The 22,555-nt window shown below is 46.8% G+C and overlaps 4 protein-coding genes across 4 annotated transcripts; 3 read left to right on the top strand and 1 right to left on the bottom strand.

Moving 5' to 3' along the window:
- Positions 1–36: 36 nt before the first annotated feature.
- On the top strand, positions 37–2,520 carry GL218_03883 (Nitrogen permease regulator 3; the record flags this gene model as incomplete). The annotated part of the gene is made up of 3 exons (XM_033580462.1): positions 37–856; positions 919–1,315; positions 1,401–2,520. The coding sequence occupies 3 exons, from the start codon at positions 37–39 to the stop codon at positions 2,518–2,520; spliced, it is 2,337 nt and encodes a 778-aa protein (XP_033437622.1).
- A 1,116-nt stretch (positions 2,521–3,636) lies between these two features.
- On the bottom strand, positions 3,637–5,262 carry GL218_03882 (putative helix-loop-helix dna-binding domain-containing protein; the record flags this gene model as incomplete). The annotated part of the gene is made up of 1 exon (XM_033580461.1): positions 3,637–5,262. One exon carries the CDS (start codon positions 5,260–5,262, stop codon positions 3,637–3,639), a length of 1,626 nt encoding a protein of 541 aa, XP_033437623.1.
- A 5,663-nt stretch (positions 5,263–10,925) lies between these two features.
- On the top strand, positions 10,926–12,093 carry GL218_03881 (Protein transport protein SFT2; the record flags this gene model as incomplete). The annotated part of the gene is made up of 4 exons (XM_033580460.1): positions 10,926–11,154; positions 11,346–11,466; positions 11,735–11,885; positions 11,941–12,093. 4 exons carry the CDS (start codon positions 10,926–10,928, stop codon positions 12,091–12,093), a joined length of 654 nt encoding a protein of 217 aa, XP_033437620.1.
- Positions 12,094–16,185: 4,092 nt separating this feature from the next.
- On the top strand, positions 16,186–18,912 carry GL218_03880 (uncharacterized protein; the record flags this gene model as incomplete). Its single annotated transcript, XM_033580459.1, has 3 exons — positions 16,186–17,335; positions 17,387–17,538; positions 17,605–18,912. 3 exons carry the CDS (start codon positions 16,186–16,188, stop codon positions 18,910–18,912), a joined length of 2,610 nt encoding a protein of 869 aa, XP_033437621.1.
- Between the last annotated feature and the right edge of the window lie 3,643 nt (positions 18,913–22,555).

Raw genomic sequence — 22,555 nt, 5'->3', positions numbered from 1 at the left:
TTGTGTCGCCATCCGTAACACCAGACTTTAAAAACCATGGCGTCCCCTATACTTCCAAACACTTCCAACTTCTTAGGCGTGGCCTTAGTTGTCAACCGCTTACGCGATGGGCCCTTGTTTGTCTTCCACTATCCGCCTCAGATCCAGGGGCCGTACGCTTCGCCTTCTAGCGATAGTGCTCCTAGAGATGAGCTGGACGACGATGATGAACTGTTAAATCAGATGTCCCATCCCCCTTTTGAGGCGCCTTCTGGTTCACTACCCAAGTCATTCGATTTGCAGAACTGGAACCACGACGACCATTTAGAGACCGATAGCGGTTCCCAGATAGTACCCTGGGAGCACGTAGCCGGTTATCCTACTAGGGATCTCGAAAGTCTTCTCACCCCTAACCGCGCTTTTCATAAGAAGCTCTTTCACGTTTCGTTGGAGCAGCTTTGCTTCGCATCGTATCCCATATACGTTCCGGAAAACGGGATATGGCGGAAGAAGAAGAAGCAGCCAAAGTACCAGCCCCCCAAATCGCCCGAGAATACGGAGTCGGCAAGTAAATATGGCGAGTCCTCTGCTCTTGCAAGTGACGTGCCACAAATAGAAACTAGGGACATGGCTGAGGAAGCTATTGCTGGTAACCTACCGGACGAGGCTGACGAAAAGAAGAGCGGGATGACTATGTTTAATCTTGTCTTTATCCTGAGCCCTAAAAAGCACGAGGCGAAGGAATTGGCAGAGAATCTCTATCTTCACATAATCAAGAAGGTCAACAAGGCCTACAAGTACAGCCAACAGAAGAGTGATTTTGTCTGGAAAGAATCGAAGCGGATCCTAGCTTTAAAGGATAAGGGGCGAGAATCAAGTACGTGCTTAAGGTAGTCTCCATCGTATATACGAATTGGTAAGCTGACAAAGTATACGCAGGGACTAAGATGAGCTCTTTATGGAGAGAAATCCTGGAGATATCTTCCCTTGCAGCATCTATGCAGGATGTATATGAGGCCGTCTCCCATAATAGGATCGCTGCCTTACAGCTAGATACGGCCGAAGGTGCCGTGACACATTCGGTCCAGATCCCCGTGACCTTCTACCTCCCTGATCTTCCACCCGACGACGAGGGCGGCTCTAAAGGTTTGTGGATCACCACCGCAAACAACTTTGTAGAGGAAGATAGCCTTAATGATCCCGCCTTCCTCGACAAGAACTTTGCGCTGCTTCTCATGAGCGATGAGAAAAAAATCATTGCGGAGCTCCAGGCCGACCCAGATGAGACGACAGCGGCAATGATCGAATTCGTCAGGCTCTCAAAGCCGACAATGTCGTAAGTGAAGATGGCTAATGCTGATTTTCTATATTTCAAATCTCAGTTTTATACGGACAGACCTATTCACACTTACATCAAACAGATTCTACCAGATCGGTCAAGGTACGGCCCTCTCTCCAGCTCAAGTGCGCAAATACGCACAACACTTCATCTTCTGGCGGCGGGCGATCGCAATCCCACCCTTACATGCGCGGGACATTTACATCCTATCGCCAAACAGCGACATGAGCCGGCTACCAAGAGCCAGCCAAACGTGGGCGCGCGTATTCCCCCTCGCACCCCCTCTCCCCGAGTTCCTCGCAGCTCTATCAGCCGCGCCGCGCTCCTATAAGTTGTTTGCGCCTAGCAAGAACCATCGCCCAACCTACCTATCCATGCTGGCCTGGCTCATGCGCGGCGGTTGGGTTACCCAGCTGTGCACATTCGCGTACGTCGTCGTTTGGCCCGAGATCCTGTATGAAGTTGACTACGAGATTGAAGCCGAGGAACTTCTCCAAGAAGCCCGCTCCGTCGCAACCGACATTTCCGCCGAGTCCTCTTCTCACGCATCATCTTCACCCCCTAACTCCTCACCCGACGACGCACACTCCCCGTCCCCCCCTCTCTCAACATCCGCCGACGACCACGTAGGCAACATCAGCCCGACAGCGGTGTCGTCGCCACCACCACCAGGCATCTTGTCAATGACATCCTCCACCGCGACAATCAGATCACCAATAATGACTACGACTGGCGAACAAGCCGCCGAGCAAGCCCGCCTCGATCGCCTAGCCACCCGCGCACACCTCGCCGCCGCCGAAAAAGCTGCTGCTCACGCCCGCCGTCCCCCGCCCCGACAGACTGACCACCCGTCTACTAACGACGCCTCGTACCTCGCGCATCTAACCCCGTATATTATCGCCGACGCCGGCCGTGTCGGCGACCGGGATTCCCGGTACTTACTTGCCATTGCCCGGAGATTGCCGGAGAGGATCACACATTCTACTACTACCAGCAGTGGTCACAAAGGAAAAGAGGGGATAGGGGCAGGGGCAGGGTCGTCAAGTCTAAATCCTCGCGCCAAGTGGCCCGATTTCTGGAAATATTTCAACGGCCGCTACGCCCTGGAGCGTGTCGCCCTGCACGAGGACCTGAAGCGCCGCGACGCGTGGAACTTGCTTAATTCTATGAGCGAATATCTGTTGTGCGTGAGACATTGGTAGTGTTATCTATAGAACTATCTAAGCACCTAACCTACCTGCCTGCCTACCTACCAACGTACATGTAGTGTAATATATGTAGATAGCGTATAGGGTGTCAGTAGGAACTTTACATAATATCTCGGACGAAAGGGGACGGGGACGTCGTACGGCAGACCGAAGAAAATAAAAGCCGGGTTGCTACCTCGGGTCCTACCTACATAATTGCCAGGGATAAGACATTTTAGGGATGAGACATGTTAGGGCTGCCGGCTTGGATAGCATTCCAAATAACATATAGAGATTCACCAATACAAGTTGAAAAGTTCACATCAAAGCAAATACATGGACGTCATTGTGCAAGTAAACGTATTGGAATATTAGGATAGCCCGGGATATGTTAGCGGCGTATATATGGACCTTTCAGCCTTCCGAATGTCTTCTCTCTCTCTCCAAATCGGGTTCCCATTTCGGGGGTCAACGAATACACAAGTTAAACGATACCGAGACCACGCCCTTGGGCGGGTTGCAACGGCTTACATGTGGGAACCTAAAGAAGAAAAAATAAAGTTGAACTCCCCGATCAGCAATGTGACGATGCAAATGCGAAAAAAAAATAAGAAAATAAGGAACGCAATATCGGAAATATGGTCCCTCCCTCCCCCAACTCCGCAGCCCTCGAGGTATCATTTAAGAAAAATCAGACCCAGCCCGCAGATGAATGATGCCCGGGGGACATAGAAAAAAGAGACAAGATGATGTGAAACGACATGGGAAAATGTGTAAGAAACAAGCGAAAGAGCCCTCCATTGTTCCGGATGTCTCGGACACAACCCCCATGAAAATGATAGACCACCCCTGGCCGCTCCGAGCCGGTTTCCCACCGTCTCGTGGAGTATGTAAGATAGAACGCCAGTCCATTCCACCCAAAACGGCCGCCATATGCAGTAGTGAATCCTTTCCCTGACTAAAATGCCTGGAACGATGGAAAAAAATGCCTGAAGACCCGAACTCAAATGTGATGATGACGGCAATGATGCTCAATGACCAAACGAGTAAAAATCAAATGAGCAATCAAAGGCTTGGCTAACACCAGAAAATGCTGTGATGATGCGAGGGGTATGAAATGCCCAAAGATCACTAATCGTGTGAGAGATCCATCCCAAATTCATCCTCTTCCTTGAAGTTAATCGACGCGGGACCGCTGTCGTCATCATCCGGATCATTCCAGAACTGGCCGGCGTCACCCATATCCGCTGCAAGGTCTACGCCATTCCGGCCGTCAGGGCTCACAGAAGTGGCGGCGATCGCACTCTCTGACCCGTTCAAAGAGTCCCCTCTGTAGTCAGTGTGCTGAGGCACTCGTAGACCCGATCCAGCAAAGCGAGAGTATGAAAAGGTATGCGGACCATTCTTGGCCATTGCTTCCATCAACTCTGTTTGCATTCGCTTCTCGTCATCCGTGAGTCCAAGTGGAACATTACCACCGAGTTCTACGATGGTGTTGATAAGTTCTTCTTGTTGCTGAAGCTTAAGGTGCAACATCCACATCAAGTCTCTCGTCCAGCTGACCGCCCCGTTGAGAATATCCCCCTTGTTGGGGCCCTTGTCCTTCTCTTCGAGAGGAAGGCCGGTGGTAATGTTGCCCACCCCAGTGGCTCGCTTTGCGCCCGGACCGGCTAATCCCGAGGTGGCCTGCGCTGGGTGAGACATTCCGGTTAGGCTAGGAGATAATGGCGTGCCGTTTTGTATGAGTTTCCTGATTTTCTCGTCTTCTAATCGATGCGTTGGGACGAGCTTGCTTAGATCTTGGATTCGCTCGTTGATGTTGTCCCGGCGTCGTCGCTCAACAAGGTTATGTGATTCGCGGCGTCGCTTCCTCTTCATCTCTTGTGACGAAACTGCATTTGGTGGCGTATTTAATTTGGTAGGCATAGAAGTACCGCCCTTTAGTAGCACATCCGCAATCTGCGGGTTTTGCATACCGTGTTGCATAGGTGAGGAGAAACCTGATCCGGGGAAGGAAGAAAGGCTGTTGGGAGTGTGCATCCATTGGCCCGAAGGTGACTTCTCGTGATGGCCGTTAGTAGTTCGAATTGGCTGGGCACCGAATCCTGATTGTTCCCGAGAGTTCACGGATAAGGTGGACATGGCAGCAGTCTTAGGTGTAAGCGGGCTTCGGGTACTCGATGGTTTGCGCTGCATGTTAGAGAGCTGAGGGCGGGACTTGGCGTTTAGGTAACTGGGATCACCACCTTCGTTGTTCGGATCGGAACCGGCCAAGGGAGAGCCAGAATAGGATATGGGCGATTGAAGGGAGTTTCCAAATGGTTGTTGATGTTGCTGCTGCATCTGATGGAATTGCGCCTGGTTAAAACTATGGACGAATGGACTCTGGATTGGGTCCCCATCCGGCGTATTGGAATAACCGTTCATATGGTTTTGCTCCATGGGTATGCCGTGGCTTCCTTGATGTGATGGATATATGCCATGCGAAAAGCCCATGTTCATCTCGTTCATGCCACCGAAATCCTGGCCTTGGTTGTGCATGCCGGGCTGGTTGGACATAGGATCCGTCGGGCTACCGAGGGTGTCGAGCAATTCGTCATCGCCGAAGAAATTGGAGGAATTGTTATTTCCATTGAAATTGTTCGAGTATGAGGCTGCGTATGTTCCGGACATTGCCAGGTCGTTCGGGTCGACACTGCTGCTGGCACCGCCAGCGTTCTGGCCGCCACCAAACTGGTTGAAGGCGTGTTGTGCCATTGCGTCCGGCGTCGGGTTGGACAGATATCAAAAAGGTTAAGGAAGAAAATAACGACAATAGCAATAATAGTGTGTAGTTGGTCAGTTATGTATAGCCCTTCAAGCTATTGTCGGACTATAGCAGTGGCAGTAAATATGAGGCTGTTGTACCCTGTCGAGTATGGTCGGCAATTGGGAGTCTGGTATAATTATTCTGTCGAGGACAGAGTCAGCCCCGCATCTACATATAGTTGGCGAGTGGGTATGGAAGGAAGAAGGAAGTGAAGAGTAGTGGGAGTAGTGGGATGTGTGTGGGGCAAAGGAAGCATCAAGGTACACCATGGGTTGATACACTTGATACACCGAGGAGACTCAGCTCACTGGATGTACCTAACTAATATTAATAGAAGGCAGCCGCCAATGTTGTAGGGCGTTTATGTAACAAGGATACAAAAGGAAATATCTTATCTACCTCGGGTAAAAGATGCACGAAGTCGTGTAAGCGTCTTTCTTAACGTTGGCCACAGATTACGTAGCCATGCAGGATAAATAACAGACAACGTTGCGCGAATGTGTCGCCTAGATAAAATATCTTGTGGGATCCGAGCTATATAGATGGGGGGTGCGGGTGCGGGACGTAAAATGGCGTTGAGGTATATCTATTGCATCTCTAATTAGAATGAACTAAGTCAAGTTGAATTAGGAAAAAATGCGCATAGATTCTTCTTTTTTCTTTTCGCATTCCTTTTTTTGCTGCTTTTGTCCCTTGTCCTGTTGAGTCGGACGCGAGTTGTCCGAGGTGCGGAGAGGAATGAATGAATAAGTAGAGATATACGTACAGGTTAATGAATGCGCATGGCCAACAATGGACGTTGGTGTAGTTTATTGGTCGGCTTGAGTAAGCGCTTTACTGTGTGGGAAAAGAAAAAGGAAGAGGGAAAAAAAAGAAGTAAAGTTTGGCTTCCTCGGGGATAGGTGGTGAAGAGATATTTTGCGCCTCGTCGGATTTGAAAGGCGGTATCGCTATAATCCCTACACCAGTAAGATGTGAAAGACGACCGAGGCAATGCCGGTAAACCTCGATGACGGCGATTCTGACCTCAGAAGAGTGATGAACTGCAGGGTACGGAAGGTAACACCTAAGTAGCGTACGAAGAGGTTAAAAATGACGAGACTTGTCAGACCGTAAGCACGGAGGTGACGCCGGGATTAGTCGGCTCTTATTAAGTATGACTAGTTGCACGAGAGGTGATAAATCGTATATCAGATCAAAATACTAGTCCGAAGCGCAAAGCAACTGACTAGCAGATCGTATAGATCAAAGAATAGGTAGAGGGAAACTCGGTTGGATGTGTGCGAAAGGTAGGGGTTGGGAATGTCCCTCCTATATGTGTAAGAGGAAGAGGACCCTAGGATTCTTAGGAATCGAGGCGGTAAAGGCCGAAGGTACAAACGTGTGTGTGTTCAAGTCCTTGAACTAGAGGGAAGATGTAGGTAGCCTAGCCTGGGTTGGGTGAACTCGGTTGGCGAGAATAGTAAGGTTATTGGTTTATTTAGTAGCAAAGAGCTCGTTGGTAGGGCAATTCCTGTCAGCTCTCTCTCCCGTCTACATATGTACTTCCAGACGAAGCGGGCGTAGCTAGTAGCTGATAACTGATAGCTGTGGGCGAAGCTTCGAGCCGAAAAGCGCCGGGGTTAAAGTCCTATACGAGGAGGAACTACCAAGAGGTGCTGATAGGTTCGACTAGACGAGGGTGGCCGCACAGAATTGTTTGTAGTACAGATGGATTTAATAGATCGTGGACCTACAAATCCAGTTGCCTAACTTATGATTGGGAAAATGCGAGCTAGAAGGAATCGCACGGTGAGTTTTGGAACTTGCAGGAGGCGGTCTCGAGTAAGAACGAGTTGTAAGTAGCTGCTCGATCTGATATTGGACAAGGTGGGAAAGAACTTGGGATAGCGCAAGGTGAACAGGGTAATACAAGCCAATGCAAGTGCACCGTTTATGTGCCTTCCCTGTCACTCTCGGGCAATTGATTGGTTGCCTATAAAGGCTTAGAGACCCTTGAGCGGACACCTGGTAACTTTTGGGTAACTTTTAGGTGCGTACTTATGTAGGGGGTTGCGCAGTGGTGCTGCAACTTCCTAGGAAGTTGCTAGGGGGAGGGTGTAGGGTGTAAGATAGCTCTCGATGCTAGCGAGTGATAGTGCTAGACCCTAGCGTGTGCCCTTAACCAGTTATGTATGAAGGCACATGCAGCACTTAGTGACTCCGGCTTCCGATCGACTTATACTGAAGGACCCAAAAGACCCAAACTTAACCACTTTTCCCGAATGAGGGTCAGATGTCGTATGGTTGACGAGAGCAGCCGGCAGAGTGAGATCGTATCTTGTCGGAGCTTTTGTACCGTTCCAAGATATCCTTTAGATACTACCGACCAGATCTCCGGCCTTCCGCTTTGCCCTTGTTGCCGTACTGATCGTTCCGTATTATTGAGTGTATATTGCTGTGGTCCGGATGAAGGAGTTGAGATAGTCCAGTATAAACAGGCAATATCTTCCATGTAAACCAAACAGTGTCGGAATTTGTTGTGTATTTATCTAGCCAGGTTCCGCGGGGTGTCTGTCGAATCCCTGATCAGATCTCCTGCAAGGTCGATCGCGTTTATGCCGATGCCGTAATTTCGAATAGTCCTACTAGAGGAAGAGTCCAAAACAATAGCCTTAGGTCGTCCAAATTTCGTTGCTTGCTTGCTTTCTGTTTCTATTATCCTCTCGATAGTTGATAGAGTGTTGTTTCTTCGATAGATGTCTTTCAGCTTATATCCGGGAGTAATCCACTGTATATAATATTCTCAATATCCTCTGTTGGTAGGAAGGCGTTCCATAAATTAGGCGTATCAGTCCTGTTGATTAACTACAATCGTTGAGATGACAGAAACATTCGTTCATTGGGTTATGGACGTGGGGTGCATAGCTTTTATATTCGAATGTCTATGTAAATGTTTATGTACGTCTAAAAATACCCCCCGGTGAGATGACAAACCCCCCAAACCACATCTCATTCTACCTCATTTTATTCAAACAGGTATTCATGCGTCTTATGACTTGGTATAACTTGGAATCGCCCCGTTTGAATTAATAATGGTGTGTAGGAGGGCAGCGGGAAGGAGGTGTCTCTCCCAACTCTCACCGGACTCATACGAAGTTACCTCACTATGTACATCTTAAACCGCGAACCGCGCAACTAAGCTTTATCTTATCGTCAGAATACTATAATGAAGAGGGACCCCTGTCCGCGAAAGACAAAAGGGGAAGGGTGGGCGGCACTTAGACTCGTGACCCGGCCGAAGTCAGCCAACCCACCCACCTAGGTGAGACACGGTGCCCTCCTTATTTTGGCCTAAGGATAGAACGAGGATCTATCGGAAAGTGTGGTCGAAGACATGGGATTTTAGGAAATATGGACGACAGAAACCTTAGAAATTGTCAGCATGATCCTTATTGTGAGTCATAGTCATTGAGGCCATGCCCTGAATTAGTTAGTAGGCTGACTGAAGACTGCGAGATCTGGCTCTTTGCGTAAGGCACCCGCTTTGGAAACTCGTTTAGGAACTCGCGTTCGAGTGTCTTTCTATTTTACAACTAGGTAGTTACATGTAATCTACATGTAATCAGTGATGGCGGGGTGCAGCATTTGCGCAAACGGTACTTTCTAAGCTTAGTTAGGTAGTCTATTACCAGTTTCCCGCGCAGGGGTAGTCATGCGAGCCGCGTGGTGTGTAGACGGATCCATACCTGTTTATAACAGGATGAATGAATAACTACCTAACTACCTACATACCTAGAAAAACCTAGGTAGCTTTGAAACATTTAATTTTATAGAGTCCTGCGCGGCAGCAGCGTTTCTATAATATCTTCATGTTAATACGAAGATATGAGGTCATAGCGGTTGGTAGGATAGAGTCTCTTTGCATACAACGTAGTATGATCTGTTGACGATGGAGGGGTAGATCTTGGAACATACATGCTCTATAGAATGGCAGCAGGTTGATGTGAACGGAAGCTATGGTGAGTGGAGTATAGAAGTAAGTCTTGGCCTCTGCCGGCCGACGACCGCTCCGATGTAACTTAAGGCTGCAGGTTCCCAAATGTCGCCGGCCTCTTCCCCATGGCGATCCGCGGCTTCTGCATCGGTGCATCCCCAGCATTAACAGTGGGAGCCAATCATTTTCGTAGCGCATCCAGCACCGTGGGCAGTTGTTAATAAAGTTTGGATAGCGTCCGTTCGGCACGGTGCGTGATTGGCAATCTTAGCTGGCTAACAATAACGGGACCTAGCTGATGCTTCAAATGGACCGGTAAGGCTTGTCTTAAGAAACGTCGAACTCTGAAAACTTTAAAAACTTGGACAAAAATAAATAAATAAATTCGAGGATGTTAGTTATGTGAGACCTAAATCTATACTAGCAAATATTCCCCCTAGACTAATATTTTACAAACTGCGTAGCCGCGCTCTCCGCCGCTCTAAGAAGTTAACCAATCTTGCAACCATCAGGAGAGGTAACTATATCCCAAGTTTAGATGACTGAAGTGCTTTCTACCAATAGGATGCGTCGCTTCCGACACACCTTAATGATAAGAAAGGTAGGTAGATTTCTATGTATGTTTATGTATATAGATATATAGATATGGTATCTATATGCAAGCAAGTAATCGTCGAATCTACGCAACCACTAGAACCTGCGTGTAAATTGCATTACATCAACATCGTACTATGTCGACAACTTGGAATATCTGCCTGATAGGGGGGCATTGCATACATCCACCTGCGGAGTAGACGGATGCTTAGATTTACGAAGGGTGGGAAGCAGATTAGCGAGTTGCGTTAACAAACCACGTACCTAAACTCGCCAATATCTAGGCTACAAGATATATTCGCAAATTACGTGTTTATGCTCACTCTCTAAAAACGAAATTAGAAATTCTTATAGTATAACGACCAGGATAATCTTCTAAAAGATGCCTGAGTATAGCAACACCTTCACTTGTATAAAACCAAGAAATAATTTATACTAAACATCTACCTTGTACCGGGTATGCAAGCGTGCAGTACCTAGGTAGTATGGTATCTTGAGACAAGGTATACCTAAGGTATAAGTAGGACAAGGTTGAGCGGGTCCCATTTTAGCGGGATCAATTTGAAGCCACATGCAGATTAGTGAACCAATGACGTACATCTGAATGTCATGCTAGCGGTCCCACTCGCACAGACCACCAACCGTATTTGTACTTGTGTGGCTCATGGCTCTGGCTAATGCATTTTACTTACGCACTTTGTACGCACTCTCCACCACACTTCATTTTTAGTGCTTCTTTAAACGCGACATCAATTAGACGCATCAACGCATCTACGCATCTACGCATCTCATCTCCCATCAACCCACAGCCTCCTCCCTTAGCACCATCCAGCTCCAACGCGAGAGGAGAGGGGTCATTTGACGCATAGTAACATCCACTACGAAGTAGCATCTCCCGCACGATCCGCCCCGTATATCTCCAAGCCATATCTAAAAACCATACGCACACCTACCGATACCGAAGTCGCCCTCCTTTGCGATCCCGGAACCCGATATTATCGAGCCGACTTGAATTCCAACGAGCGAGAGATATCATATACGATGGCGTCTGCATCCTTTAGGGAATCCATGAACTCTTTAGGGTGGTCGCGCCGTGAACCAGACCGAGAATTTACAGCGAATACGTCACAACGGTCCGGACTACTATCATCGATAAAGTCGTTGAACCCCTTTGGAGATCGCGGATATGTACAACTACCTACTACAGAAGGCGCTGGCGCCCCATTGCCGGCTAGCAACCGTCGCGAAGAGGAGGAAGGATGGTTCGTCCGTGAGTCGTCCTCGTTCTTGTTTTTAGTCCTATAATTTCCCCTGCAGCAGACCTTTAAGCGGACCTTTAATGGTTGACACCACGTGCGTCTTCCGCGCGGCGCGCATCTTGTCTTACCTTTGCACATGGACGTAACAACCCACCGTAGCTATTCCTCAAGACTAACTTGAAATCTCGATTCTTCTACCTAGTGAGCCGGTGGGACCGCTTGTTAATATTCGGTGCCTGTAACCTGGCTGCTTTCATCTGCTTTCTGCTCTGCTTCGTTCTGTGGCCGGTCTTCGTGACCAAGCCTAGCAAATTCGTCATTTTGTAAGGCCAAGACTCTCCTAGCTTCTCAGTTTCTACTACCCCTGCTATTTTGTCCTCGTGGTCAAAGATAGCACCCATAAGACTCTAGATAAGATGAAGATCTCTGCAAGCAGCCGCTGCTGCATATATATCAATCTTGCATAACGACACGGGTGATCAGCCTGGTAGATCCAACCTTCTTTCTACGACGTTTTCTGCGCCTTGTTCAGGTTTCGCGTAAACGATGTGCAACTCGAGGATAACATGCTAACAGTATCTTGTCTCCTAGATGGACCTTTGGCTCCATATTATTTCTCTGTTCCTTCGCAGCCATGATGGGCCCTATGGCGTACCTTCAACATCTAGCATCAGGAACGCGCTTGCCCTTCACGGCAGCCTACTTCGGATCCATTGCACTGACTATCTACTTCTCCATGGGTGTAAGTCATTGATCACTTACTCTAAGGCAAGATCGAGGCAGCTAATCTAGTACAGCTCCACAATGGTCTTCTTACTCTAATAGCTGCGGTCATCCAGATTGTATGCCTTCTCTGGTACCTTGTCAGTTACTTTCCGATGGGCTCAAGTGGTCTTCGACTAGCTACCAGCTTTGGGGCGCGGAGGGCGGCTACATGGATGACTGGCTAGATCCTATTTATTGTATATTATTAGGTTTCGCTTGTATTGCGATTAGAAGTTTATTGGTCCCAGTTACAGGTTACGATGATTGGAATTCATTTACCATGGAGAACAGTTACAAGACTAATAGAAGTGAAGGTAAAGCGTTAGCATTGTCTATATCTCACCGTGTTGATTTGCGCTTTGAAGTCTTAAACTCTATATTCGTAAGTGGCTAATTGTTGATATATGCCTACATATATACAAGGCAATGAATCAATTATTTTATTGGAGTATAAATAGTCCTAACTATAGGAAAACGTAATTTACTAACTTGCAAAGTCATAATCAACAAATCAGCCTAGAACGGTCTATGAAGCTTCATCTTGAGAGCTCGACCCAATGTAAACAGGCCGCATTATATTACTTACCTAATGCATTTATTATAGATGTTAAACTTGGAAATGTTTAAAGGGCGGCATGAATAAGGCCTAGCTGCTCATTTGGGACCACTGGTTGGGGTTGAGCGTGCCTTGGCCTTGGCCCTCGGAACCTGCATCCCGTTTTGCCTGGAGATAATCCATGCTTTTAGAAACTCCGATCTTAAAGCTCGTTCGCAAACACCTAGTTAGCATGAAATCAAAGAGCCGGGCAGGTAAAGAAAAAAAAAACTCATAGCGGCGGGAGACAAGTTTCAAGCCTCGAATAAAACACAAATAATACTCACTCGCAACAATATATAGTTGTCTAACTTATTACTCACATTCCATTAAGACAAATTCTAGGTAATGTATTACAAGCGACCAAAAAACCCCTCCAAGAAAACCTTCAAGGTGGTCGGAAGAAACGGAGCGAGTCCAGGGACGAGGTAAGTACATATACAATAAGATATATACAGTGGATGATCGAATGGAGAAAGCGGAGCAAGATGATGGCCGTTGTGGTTGGTCCTCAGTGTGACACAGGCAGACCAGGTAGCATGGAAATCAATGATGACTTTAAGAGATAGTTGCGGTACTACGTAGATATATATGGTAAGGGGATCTAGAATCCGACATAGACGTCGCGTAGCGATATCAAAAAGAGTTTACCGGAAGGTAAGAGTACAATTCACATGCTTTATTGTTCTAAAAATGGAATTTATATTTACGCGGGGCAGAATGAGGGATGGTTTGGTCAAAGTAGAAAGAAAAAGACAATCTAGTTATTTACCTAAATTAAAGATTTCATCAAACCCCCCACGCGGAGAAAGATAAATAATAAATGAGTCATTTAAGCATAGAAGACCCTAAACTCAAGATGATAGAAAGTTATCAAGTCCGCTCGCCCTACGAGGGATATATATATACATACCTACCTCATATACGGGACGGACGGAAGACATTAAAGAAGGGATCTGGTTGGCGTACCCCTCTTCAGCCTAACCAGAAGCTTCTTTATGTGGAATAATACGCATGTCTACTCAGACATACATGCCTTATTTGGGTAAGTATTGCGCATTTAGATACAAGTTTGAGAGATGGGAAACTAAAGGTATGGCCGATCCATTAGTTTTGTTTGTAGAAAGTCGTAAGCAAGTCGTGTACGATGAACTCGTCGCAATCCGGACAGGCACCTAAATATAATTTTAATTGAGTGTAACTTTACTTTGTAACACGCCTAGATAGAAAAGAAAAAAAAAGAAAAACGTATACTCTTAGGTAGTTAGTCATAGTGATGGTTATGGTCTGGTTGCAGGCTTGCTATGCGCAACCGTGCCCCTCACTTATAAGCCATGGCTGATTATCTTTTTTTTTTATGGTTCCGTGCGGCAAGGAATTACATAGACCTCTTCATTCGGATAAGCTACTACAGATAATTTATACGTCGAGTTTATCATCTGATTATGTAGACCGGTCAAGTTGTCACTGTATATGTAAACATGTATATTATGTATAGGTATACCTATACAAATGCGACGCAGCACAAGACAGCACATCTGTATTCCCACAGTCTTGATTGTGCTCGTCTTCGACTTCATCTTCATCTTCGAAGTCTGAAGATTCTTACACCATCACCCACCTCGTAATGGGTCCGCCGCGAATTACATATGTATGCAGTCTATGTACGCGCCCACGAATTATCTTTAATAATGTGGGCTATTTAGTGCCTCTAAGCGTCATGCTTTATCTCTTAGTTTAAAATTCACTTACAGGTATTATCTCAGGTATTACCCCCAAAGCTACGTCAAACTTAGGAGATGCCATGTTCGTGCCGAGCAACAGCCGTGGAATAATACCTGGTATGTAACCTTGTTTCCGCCTAGACCTCTAGGTTACCTTAGGTAACTACGTAGGTACCTAAGGTTAGGTGCTTACCTTACCACATGTATTGGATTAGGTATCTGACCTCAAGTCGTAACTACCTCCTTAATAGGTAGGTACCTATGTACCTACATAATATTTGCATTGCTACGCGTCAGGCACCTGCCATACATTGCCCTTAGCTTCCAGAGGTGGAAGTTCAAGTAATATCATTGCGGTTATTATAATAGACGGAAATAGGTTAAAAATGAGTAAGAAAATAAGGTACCCAGGTCCCAAAGAGGTAATACAATGTACATAAAAGCGAACGTGCAAAAAGGTTAAATAAATTTACAGTAGGTACTGTATGTACCTAACATACTAAATGTGGAGGGTTGTCCCTGTACGGAGCAAGCACCATCCATCAGTAGCTGCGAGTTTCCAACTAAATGACCAAGGCGTACCTTTTTGTAGGTAACAAAGTTCAAAATTCAACCCGTACAACCACCGGCTACCCGATCTTAGCTAGAATTTTTTTTTTCCTTAGGTCGTTTAGCAAGGGACCAGAAGAAGAGGGAAAAAAAAATTATTTTTTTCCATTGCACACAAAATAAACCCATTTACACACACCCGTACTCTTACAACATTGCAAACACACACTTCCTCATTTATTACCCTGCAATTTGTTAAAACCCTACTTCTCAACCCTGCATACAAGTTACTCTTAAGAAAAGGAAGACAATCCACGTCCAAGAAGCATCACAGGCTTCACTTCGCTTCCGCGAATCTGTAAACCCTGCTTCTACCAGGTACTTTACGCTTTGTCTTCCTTTACATTTACTTTTACTTCTACATTTATTCACTCTCTATCCCCTTCCATCATCACCAACTCAAGTACGTTTTACACCTGCCTACTCCTACTGGTACCACAACAAATCTGTCCCGCACCCTCACGTACGCAAACTGTGGGCAACCATTACGGTCCGAACCGCTTCTCTATTTCGCCCATCCAAGATCAACATCCAGTTACTAACACGAACTAGGACGAAATCCATGGGATTTCTAACTTAAGCAGGTTGAATTTGGTCAGGCCACATCGGGTTCGGTTCCTAAACTAAAATCCGCTGCAGCCCCAAGCACAGTCATCTCGGATAACTGTCACGTTTTCTCTCATTAATTTTTTTTCCCCTCTTCAAATCCTCCCAAACCTAAACGACACCACTTTGTTGGTCACCCACGTAACTAGTCAACGGTTATTTCAGAAGTTGCAGTTTCTTCTACCTGGCCCCAAAGCCCCCTTCCTCGAGATCACACATACTCACTTTTACTTATTCTTCTGTCCTCAGTCGAATTACACCTAGGAGGTTTGTTGATCGCACCCCGCATTCACTTTCGAAAATCGATAAACCAATTACCATTGGTCCATTTTTATAAGTAGAAGAAAAAAAATTCTTCTTGCCGGTACTCCATCCTCTCAGCCATCACCAGTTTCGCGAATATATTCGACGCGAAATTCTACTATTGGTGTGATAGATTTTTCGCATTACCAATTTTATATCTACTACCACGCTGATTGATCTATCTGTGAGCTTCAACTCGAGTTCCATTTACCCTTGGAAGCTTGATCAACCTGAATCTATACTTGTGGAGGGCCACCCTTGGTTGGTGAGGTGCTTCCAGGGCTGGTTGAGCGCCTGGCGTGTCGGTGGACGTGGGCAGATTATTTACCCCTCGTCTATTTAAGGTGCGCGACAGACCAGTAGCTTGTCGCTACCTTGTTGCATAACCAGATCAACTGCAGGACTTGCATACGAATATCATCAGTTCGAGTCGCAGCGCTATGTCCAGTTCGGGAACATTTTCATACGCTCAGGCCGCTAAAGGCCAACCTACTACAATGCAGTCTACTACTGCGTCCCAGTCGAGTTCGGAGAGTCAAGCGCTATCAACGACAAGCACACAAAGTCGCGATGTTGTCCCTACGCCTAGTACGCGGGCCCCATCCGTCGCAATCTCAACAACATCGAATGAATTAGATGGCTCGCAAAATACCAGGAGCTCCTCTGTCAAGGCCGAATCTGTTAGCTTAAATAGCGCCGATTCAGATATCGCCTCCACCAGCGATAAAGCAGCGGAGCTATCGAGTCTACCGAGCCAGGGCGAGAAGGTGTTAGGTGAGGTTGTACCCCAAAGCGCCGGGAGGCGAGGGCGTGGTCAGACCCTTACCTCGCAGACAACGGATAGTGGAGATGGTAAGAGAGGTCGAAAGGGCAAGAAGAGCAGAGCAACCGAAAAGGAGTCTAGTCAAGATCAGGACCAAGAGAAGAAGGAGAATCTACCTCCTAAGCCAGAGCTGTCTGAAGCACCGGTGCCGGCAGTTAACGTATGGACACAGAGGCAGGAAGCCAGAGCTGCAAAGATTAAGACCATCTCCCCCACAACTACACAACCGCGTAGTTCTAGCAGCGCGACAGCAAACCAACCTGACGGACTGTCCAATGCAACAACACAGGATCAAAAGCAGAAGTCACCCCAGAATGAGGGTGTCGAGGTAAACGCGGCCCACAGCAGGCCGTCGTCGGGTAACATGAAGCCTAAGAAGGAGTTCGATCAATTCCGAAGCAATGGCAATCAAACCACCCGTAGAGCGGCGCCAAGGGGCGCTAGGCTAAACAACGGCGAAGAAAGAGCCAGTCTTGAGACTCTAAGCCCGGCCGCAAATAACACTTCATCCTGGCCAACGCCTGAAACAGCAGCAAGCGGATTGAAGACTCAAGCTCAGACTGGAAAGTCCGAAAAAGAGCAGAAGGATGATTCTGCTCCGAGCAAGCCTCGGAGCAAGAAGGAGTGGCAACCCATAGAGTTCGTACCTAGTGTGTCATTCAACACGCCTATACCTTCGAGAGGCGGCTCGCGGGGCGGTCGTGGTGGTCTCAGAGGTGGACGGGATGCTGCGGCAAGGGGCAATCACGCTGCTACTGCCTCACTTGGTAATTTACCAGACTTCTCTACAGCTTGCCGACCCGCTAACTATTATCCAGATCGAACTCAGTACAATGGCACGGCTACGGGATCGGCCACGATTGCAGCATCAGCGTCCAAGCGTGCATCTATTGACATGTCCACGGCTCGCGACAGCCGAAAGCTGCAGGCACAAGCAGCCTCGGGGAAGACGTCGGGAGAATCACAATTCGTAAGTCAAGAACTTGTCTCAGCAAATCAGGTAAGTCATGCAATCATGAACTAATCTTGACTCTAGGTTGGCTCAAAGGCGGATGCGTCAAAGCAAAACTCGCCTGATCCTGCAATTAATGGAGCTGCGGGACAGCATGCTCCTGCACGTATCGCGAGCTCGAATCAGCGAGCTGATGAGACGCAAAAATCATCACCGCCCGTAAGAGATGGTGTTAAGGATTCCAGCTTCCAGAGCCAAAATCCTGTGAGCCGTAATGAGCGCATGAGAGGTGGCGCCCGCGGCCGTGGAGGTCATTCTGCCGTGAACGGAGCTGGCCATTCGCAATCTCAATTTAACCAGGGCTCCAACGGATACTACCCGAGTAATGGAAATGTACGACAACCCAGTCATCCGTACACTAACGGCTACGTGCAAATGCCATACGGGGGTGCATATCCAGCCCAGGCAACCGGAAGCCAACACCGTAGTCGGCCCAGCTCGGGAAGCAATCGCGCACAGCACGCTAGACACCCATCTTCGAGAGCCTCTTCTTACCCAGCAGTCGGCATGCCGTACGAACCCCCGGCGTATCCGCAAAGTAACGGTCCGTACGGTGGATATGGAGACCCTAGTCACCTATTAAGTGGAGTATTATCACAAGTTGAGTACTACTTCTCTATCGACAACCTCTGCAAGGATACATACCTTCGAAAGTGGATGGATTCTCAAGGATTTGTACCCCTGCCCATCATAGCTGCCTTCAAGCGAATGCAAGAGATAGCCGAGTATCCGATCATTCGCATAGCCTGTGACACTTCTCCCCTTATCGAGTTTGTCGTAACGGAAGACGGGCAAGACAAGGTACGACGCCGTGAGAACTGGGAGCAGTGGGTCCTAGAAATAGGAACGCGATTCCCACAAGCCCAAAATGACGGACCAACGAGTTACCGTCCCTTCAACAGCCAGTTGATGTATTGGCCCCAGATGAATTCATATGTGGGCGAAGCACCTCACATGTTCTCACCAACTAATGCAGATGCTCATTTCACACCTTACCTTTATGGAAATGGCGTGGCCTCCCCGACGAGCAACGGGATCAATGGCAATACTCATCCCTCGGATTCCCAGCTTTCTGCAGCAGTCCCAGAGTTCTCCCCAATCGGTAATCCCACCATGGGCATGACGAGCCAGGAAGGCGAAGCCGTGCCGGCGTTCTCTAGCAATGGTCTGGTGTCAAACAACGCCGACCGAAAGACTACGACTTTGCCTTTTGGTGAACAAGTCGGTTCGCTCCCTAATGGCTCTCACAGCTCCGGAAGGGAAGAGCAGGCTAGCATAAGCGACGAAACGATCACAAATGGTACCGGTGCCGGTCCTGAGCGCGAGGCGTAATAAGCTAGTCTTTTGGACTAACTATAAAGATGATCCATAAGGCTTAGATTCCTAAGCCATATTACGTTCCTAAAACAGGCGCCGACCTTACTAGATTCTAACGTTATGATGAGTCACCAAATGATGAAGTTTATGCGGCGCTTCGGCATCTCACGGGTCTTGTACAACGTTGCCAGCTTATAGACTGGTAAATCATGTTTCTTGACCTGGACCATTTGAATTTTTATTTTCCTTCTAGTTTCGGCTCCGGCTTATGGAGCTAAAACGGCAGCATTCTACGATTTCGGTGGAATTTCTTGGTGCGGTTAGTGGACGGATACCCATTTACCAATGATGATCGATTACTTTCAATGAAACCTCCTGGATACGTCTGAATAAGATGCGCTGTGAGTCCTACCAATTCATGGACTTATGGCCGATGGGACTTACCACGTTGGCGATTACGAACGATTAGTATGCAGCACATGATGGATGTCCAACTCCCAGGAAGCTCTTATACCTCCAAAATAAAAAGATTACGAAGCCATATATCTTTACGGCCTATTGATGTGGGTTATCACATAAACGAGAAGAGATTGATTCCACCTCGTTTATAGTTCGAGCCAACCATCTCGGTCACAGTAGACTCGGCATCGCAATTACTTTTTTCTCTTACGTTTGTTTACTACAAAGCAACCTACCCGCCACGAATAATAGTGGGCTTTGCATCGGGGGATTACCACTACGAGCCTGTCCTCTTGGTGGCACAGAATACGGACTCTACTAAGAACCAGATCTAGGTGGTGATTGTGATCAATGCGATTCTTTTAGTCCTTCCTTCGGTTACTCGTCTCTGCGGATTCGTTTACCCTTAGACACCTCTGCGCTCCAGAGGTTAGCATCTCACTGCTAGACAAAAGTATTAAGCACTGAATTTTTTTTTTCTTTCTTCTTTTTCTCGCAATTGCATTCGCGGCGTGGATTGTTCGCATAAGGGGAAGGCCTCACGGAAAGGGGAATTTTTGCAAATAGACTTCGACGTCATAAAAGGAGAAACAAAAAGGTCTTTCTCTCTTGTTATGGAGTTTATATTATGTATGAGTAGGAAAGTACAAAACAAAAACAGAACGCAACGGAACTTTGAGATATCTGAGTGCTGCATCTAGGTGCTCGGAAACATCTTCGTCCCGCGTCAATTTCATCGCCTATCGCCATTTATATCGTTCCCTCGTCCTATTTCGTCATCGCTACTTTAAAAAATATACCTAGAGAACTACGATGAAGTGAAGATAAGCTTTACCCTGAAGGAACTATACTAATCCTCAGGAACCTCGACTCTGTGAGCACAGTACCTTATATTCTGATTTCTTTGTTTCTTGCGGATAGCTGGTGTGTGCCTATTTCTATCTATTGATGCGGATTGACGACAAACACCGCCTTATCACCACTACTTTGTGGTTTATTGTTCGGGAATACCAACCATGTATATATTGCACTACGCGCGTACATACTAAATAGGATTATTATATACGCCTATTTACCTGTTCTCTGCCCCCCCGGTAAATAAGGCTATTTGTTATTCACTATAATTAGAATATTTGAAACATGGTAGCGGAACCTTATCAATAACTGGGACGTCATGAAAAATTAAACCGCGTTGATGTTTTAGACATGTTACAGGGCTGTCGTCTGGGCGCCGTTGAGGTTAAACTACGCTCGGGTTTGGTTGAGGCAGGTATACGTATTAATATAAAAAAAGATTTCCTACTACCCCTCGGACGGAGAATCTGTTCTGATGCCTCCCTTGTTGCCTAGCTTTCATCTACAATCTTCCAGACGTCTAATGTAACCGACAGCTGTCTCGTTTACTTTAGTTGCTACTTCAAGCTTTACTTACAAACTCAAACCTGGCGAGCACGACGATGTTTGATGTTTAATTCTAGGTAGAGAGCTTAGGTACTTAGTTGACGGAAATAGGTCAATGTGTATAGGTACTTGGAAGTATAAGTTCTTCGTGGGCTCTGGTGGTCATCCCTTGAAACCTGGTATAGACGTGATATGACCGGGCGGAAAGGAAGAGCATAATCGTGTTGTTGGCGGTGTCATGTCTTCGTAGACTATACACTATGGTTTATTGAGTTATCAGGTCGTAACTCCTGCCCCCCCTTTTTTTTTCCCTCACCCCCCAGCCATCTCCCCCAAGTACATCATATACACTAGATTTATTCATGCCAATACATGGAATAGATTGATAGGGTTAAGTAACTGGGTTCTTAGGTCTCGGTTCAGGGCAGAAGTCATTACGTCTATAACTAAGCGCAAGTGTCTGGTCTGATTATGAAACGAGACGATGGAAACAGGTACTTTATATAATTATCGTACTATCCTAGGATTGCTTCAACAATCATTTTTCATAGTGGCGTTTGAGCTCGTTAGTAGCTTACGCGAGTATATCCTATCGTATTTGTGGGCTCTCCCCATACACCTAATCATATACGCAGATTCCTAGGGGTTATTACTATGCGAAGATTCTAGTCAATGAGGATATGAAATTATAAGATGGTTATTCTAATCGGTTTACCATATAATTCCGTCCTTTGGTACCCCAAGACCGTAGCCTCCAAGACTTCATCGAGTGCTCTCCACGCAAGTGTAGTATTATCCCAATCAACACATAAAAGGGCATGAATAGCCGCAATTTAGACGATGACCGAATAGCCTAGCTTAGTACTGTTGGATATCAGAAATGAAGTCATCGAGACGAAGCTTTCTGGTCTTATGCATACGCAATATGCCTATGCTATAAATTACGACCTATCGCAAATTGTTTTAATGATGTGTTATAAAGTCATCTAATAAGATCAGACAGACTCCCATTACTCACTTTGAGATTTTTTAAAATTGCCAAAAACGAGGCTTCCTTCAATTTTGCCTCTAGCTAGTAACTATTATACTAAACATGGTCATAAACCTGTCCATATATTGTAACATTACTCCTATACCCCCCCCCCCCCGGTGGGACGAGCCGTTCGTAAAACCCTACAAACCCTTCAACACCCAATTACCTAAAACGGGTAACCCGTATTAATCGCCTCAGCCACCCGGCCCGAAATAATTACCAAAATTCCATTTTATCGTGTCTTATACATAGTCACAGGAAAGAAGCTATAAGACAATGATACCATGTGCATCTTACCAAAAAACCTATGTTGCGGACCGAATATCCTATACCGATCCAACTAACAACAATCCTAGGCCAGAAAAATAAAAACTCGATAGCATCCGGCCGCCTCACGCAATCGGACTTGTAAGAAAACAGCAAGTCATAAGTATCGGATTGCGGCGCTGCGACCGTTCAAAGAGAGGCTAATGCGTGGCTAAAGCCGGCAAAGTCAGGCCATATGTAGACGTCATGGGACGATCATGCCATGCAAGGTAATATGCACATGTTCTGTAAGCCCGGGGAACGTCGTAGCGGGGAAAACAAAGAGCCAAGCCAGTGGACAGTTACTACATAGTATAGTTATTCAGCAGAAGGAACTTCGTATCTGCTGTACACTGTTAGAAGGCGACAGCGACAACTGGAAATACATAAAAAGAGGACCATCGTAACACTTTTGTTAACGAGATTGCAACCGTTACAATTACTTCCCTTACTTACATC

Source organism: Daldinia childiae (genome assembly GCF_008694065.1).
Source record: "Daldinia childiae strain JS-1345 chromosome Unknown Scaffold3, whole genome shotgun sequence".
Lineage (NCBI taxonomy): Eukaryota > Fungi > Ascomycota > Sordariomycetes > Xylariales > Hypoxylaceae > Daldinia > Daldinia childiae.
Note: the sequence above shows the minus strand (reverse complement) of the source record. Positions and strands in the feature narration are given on the sequence as shown.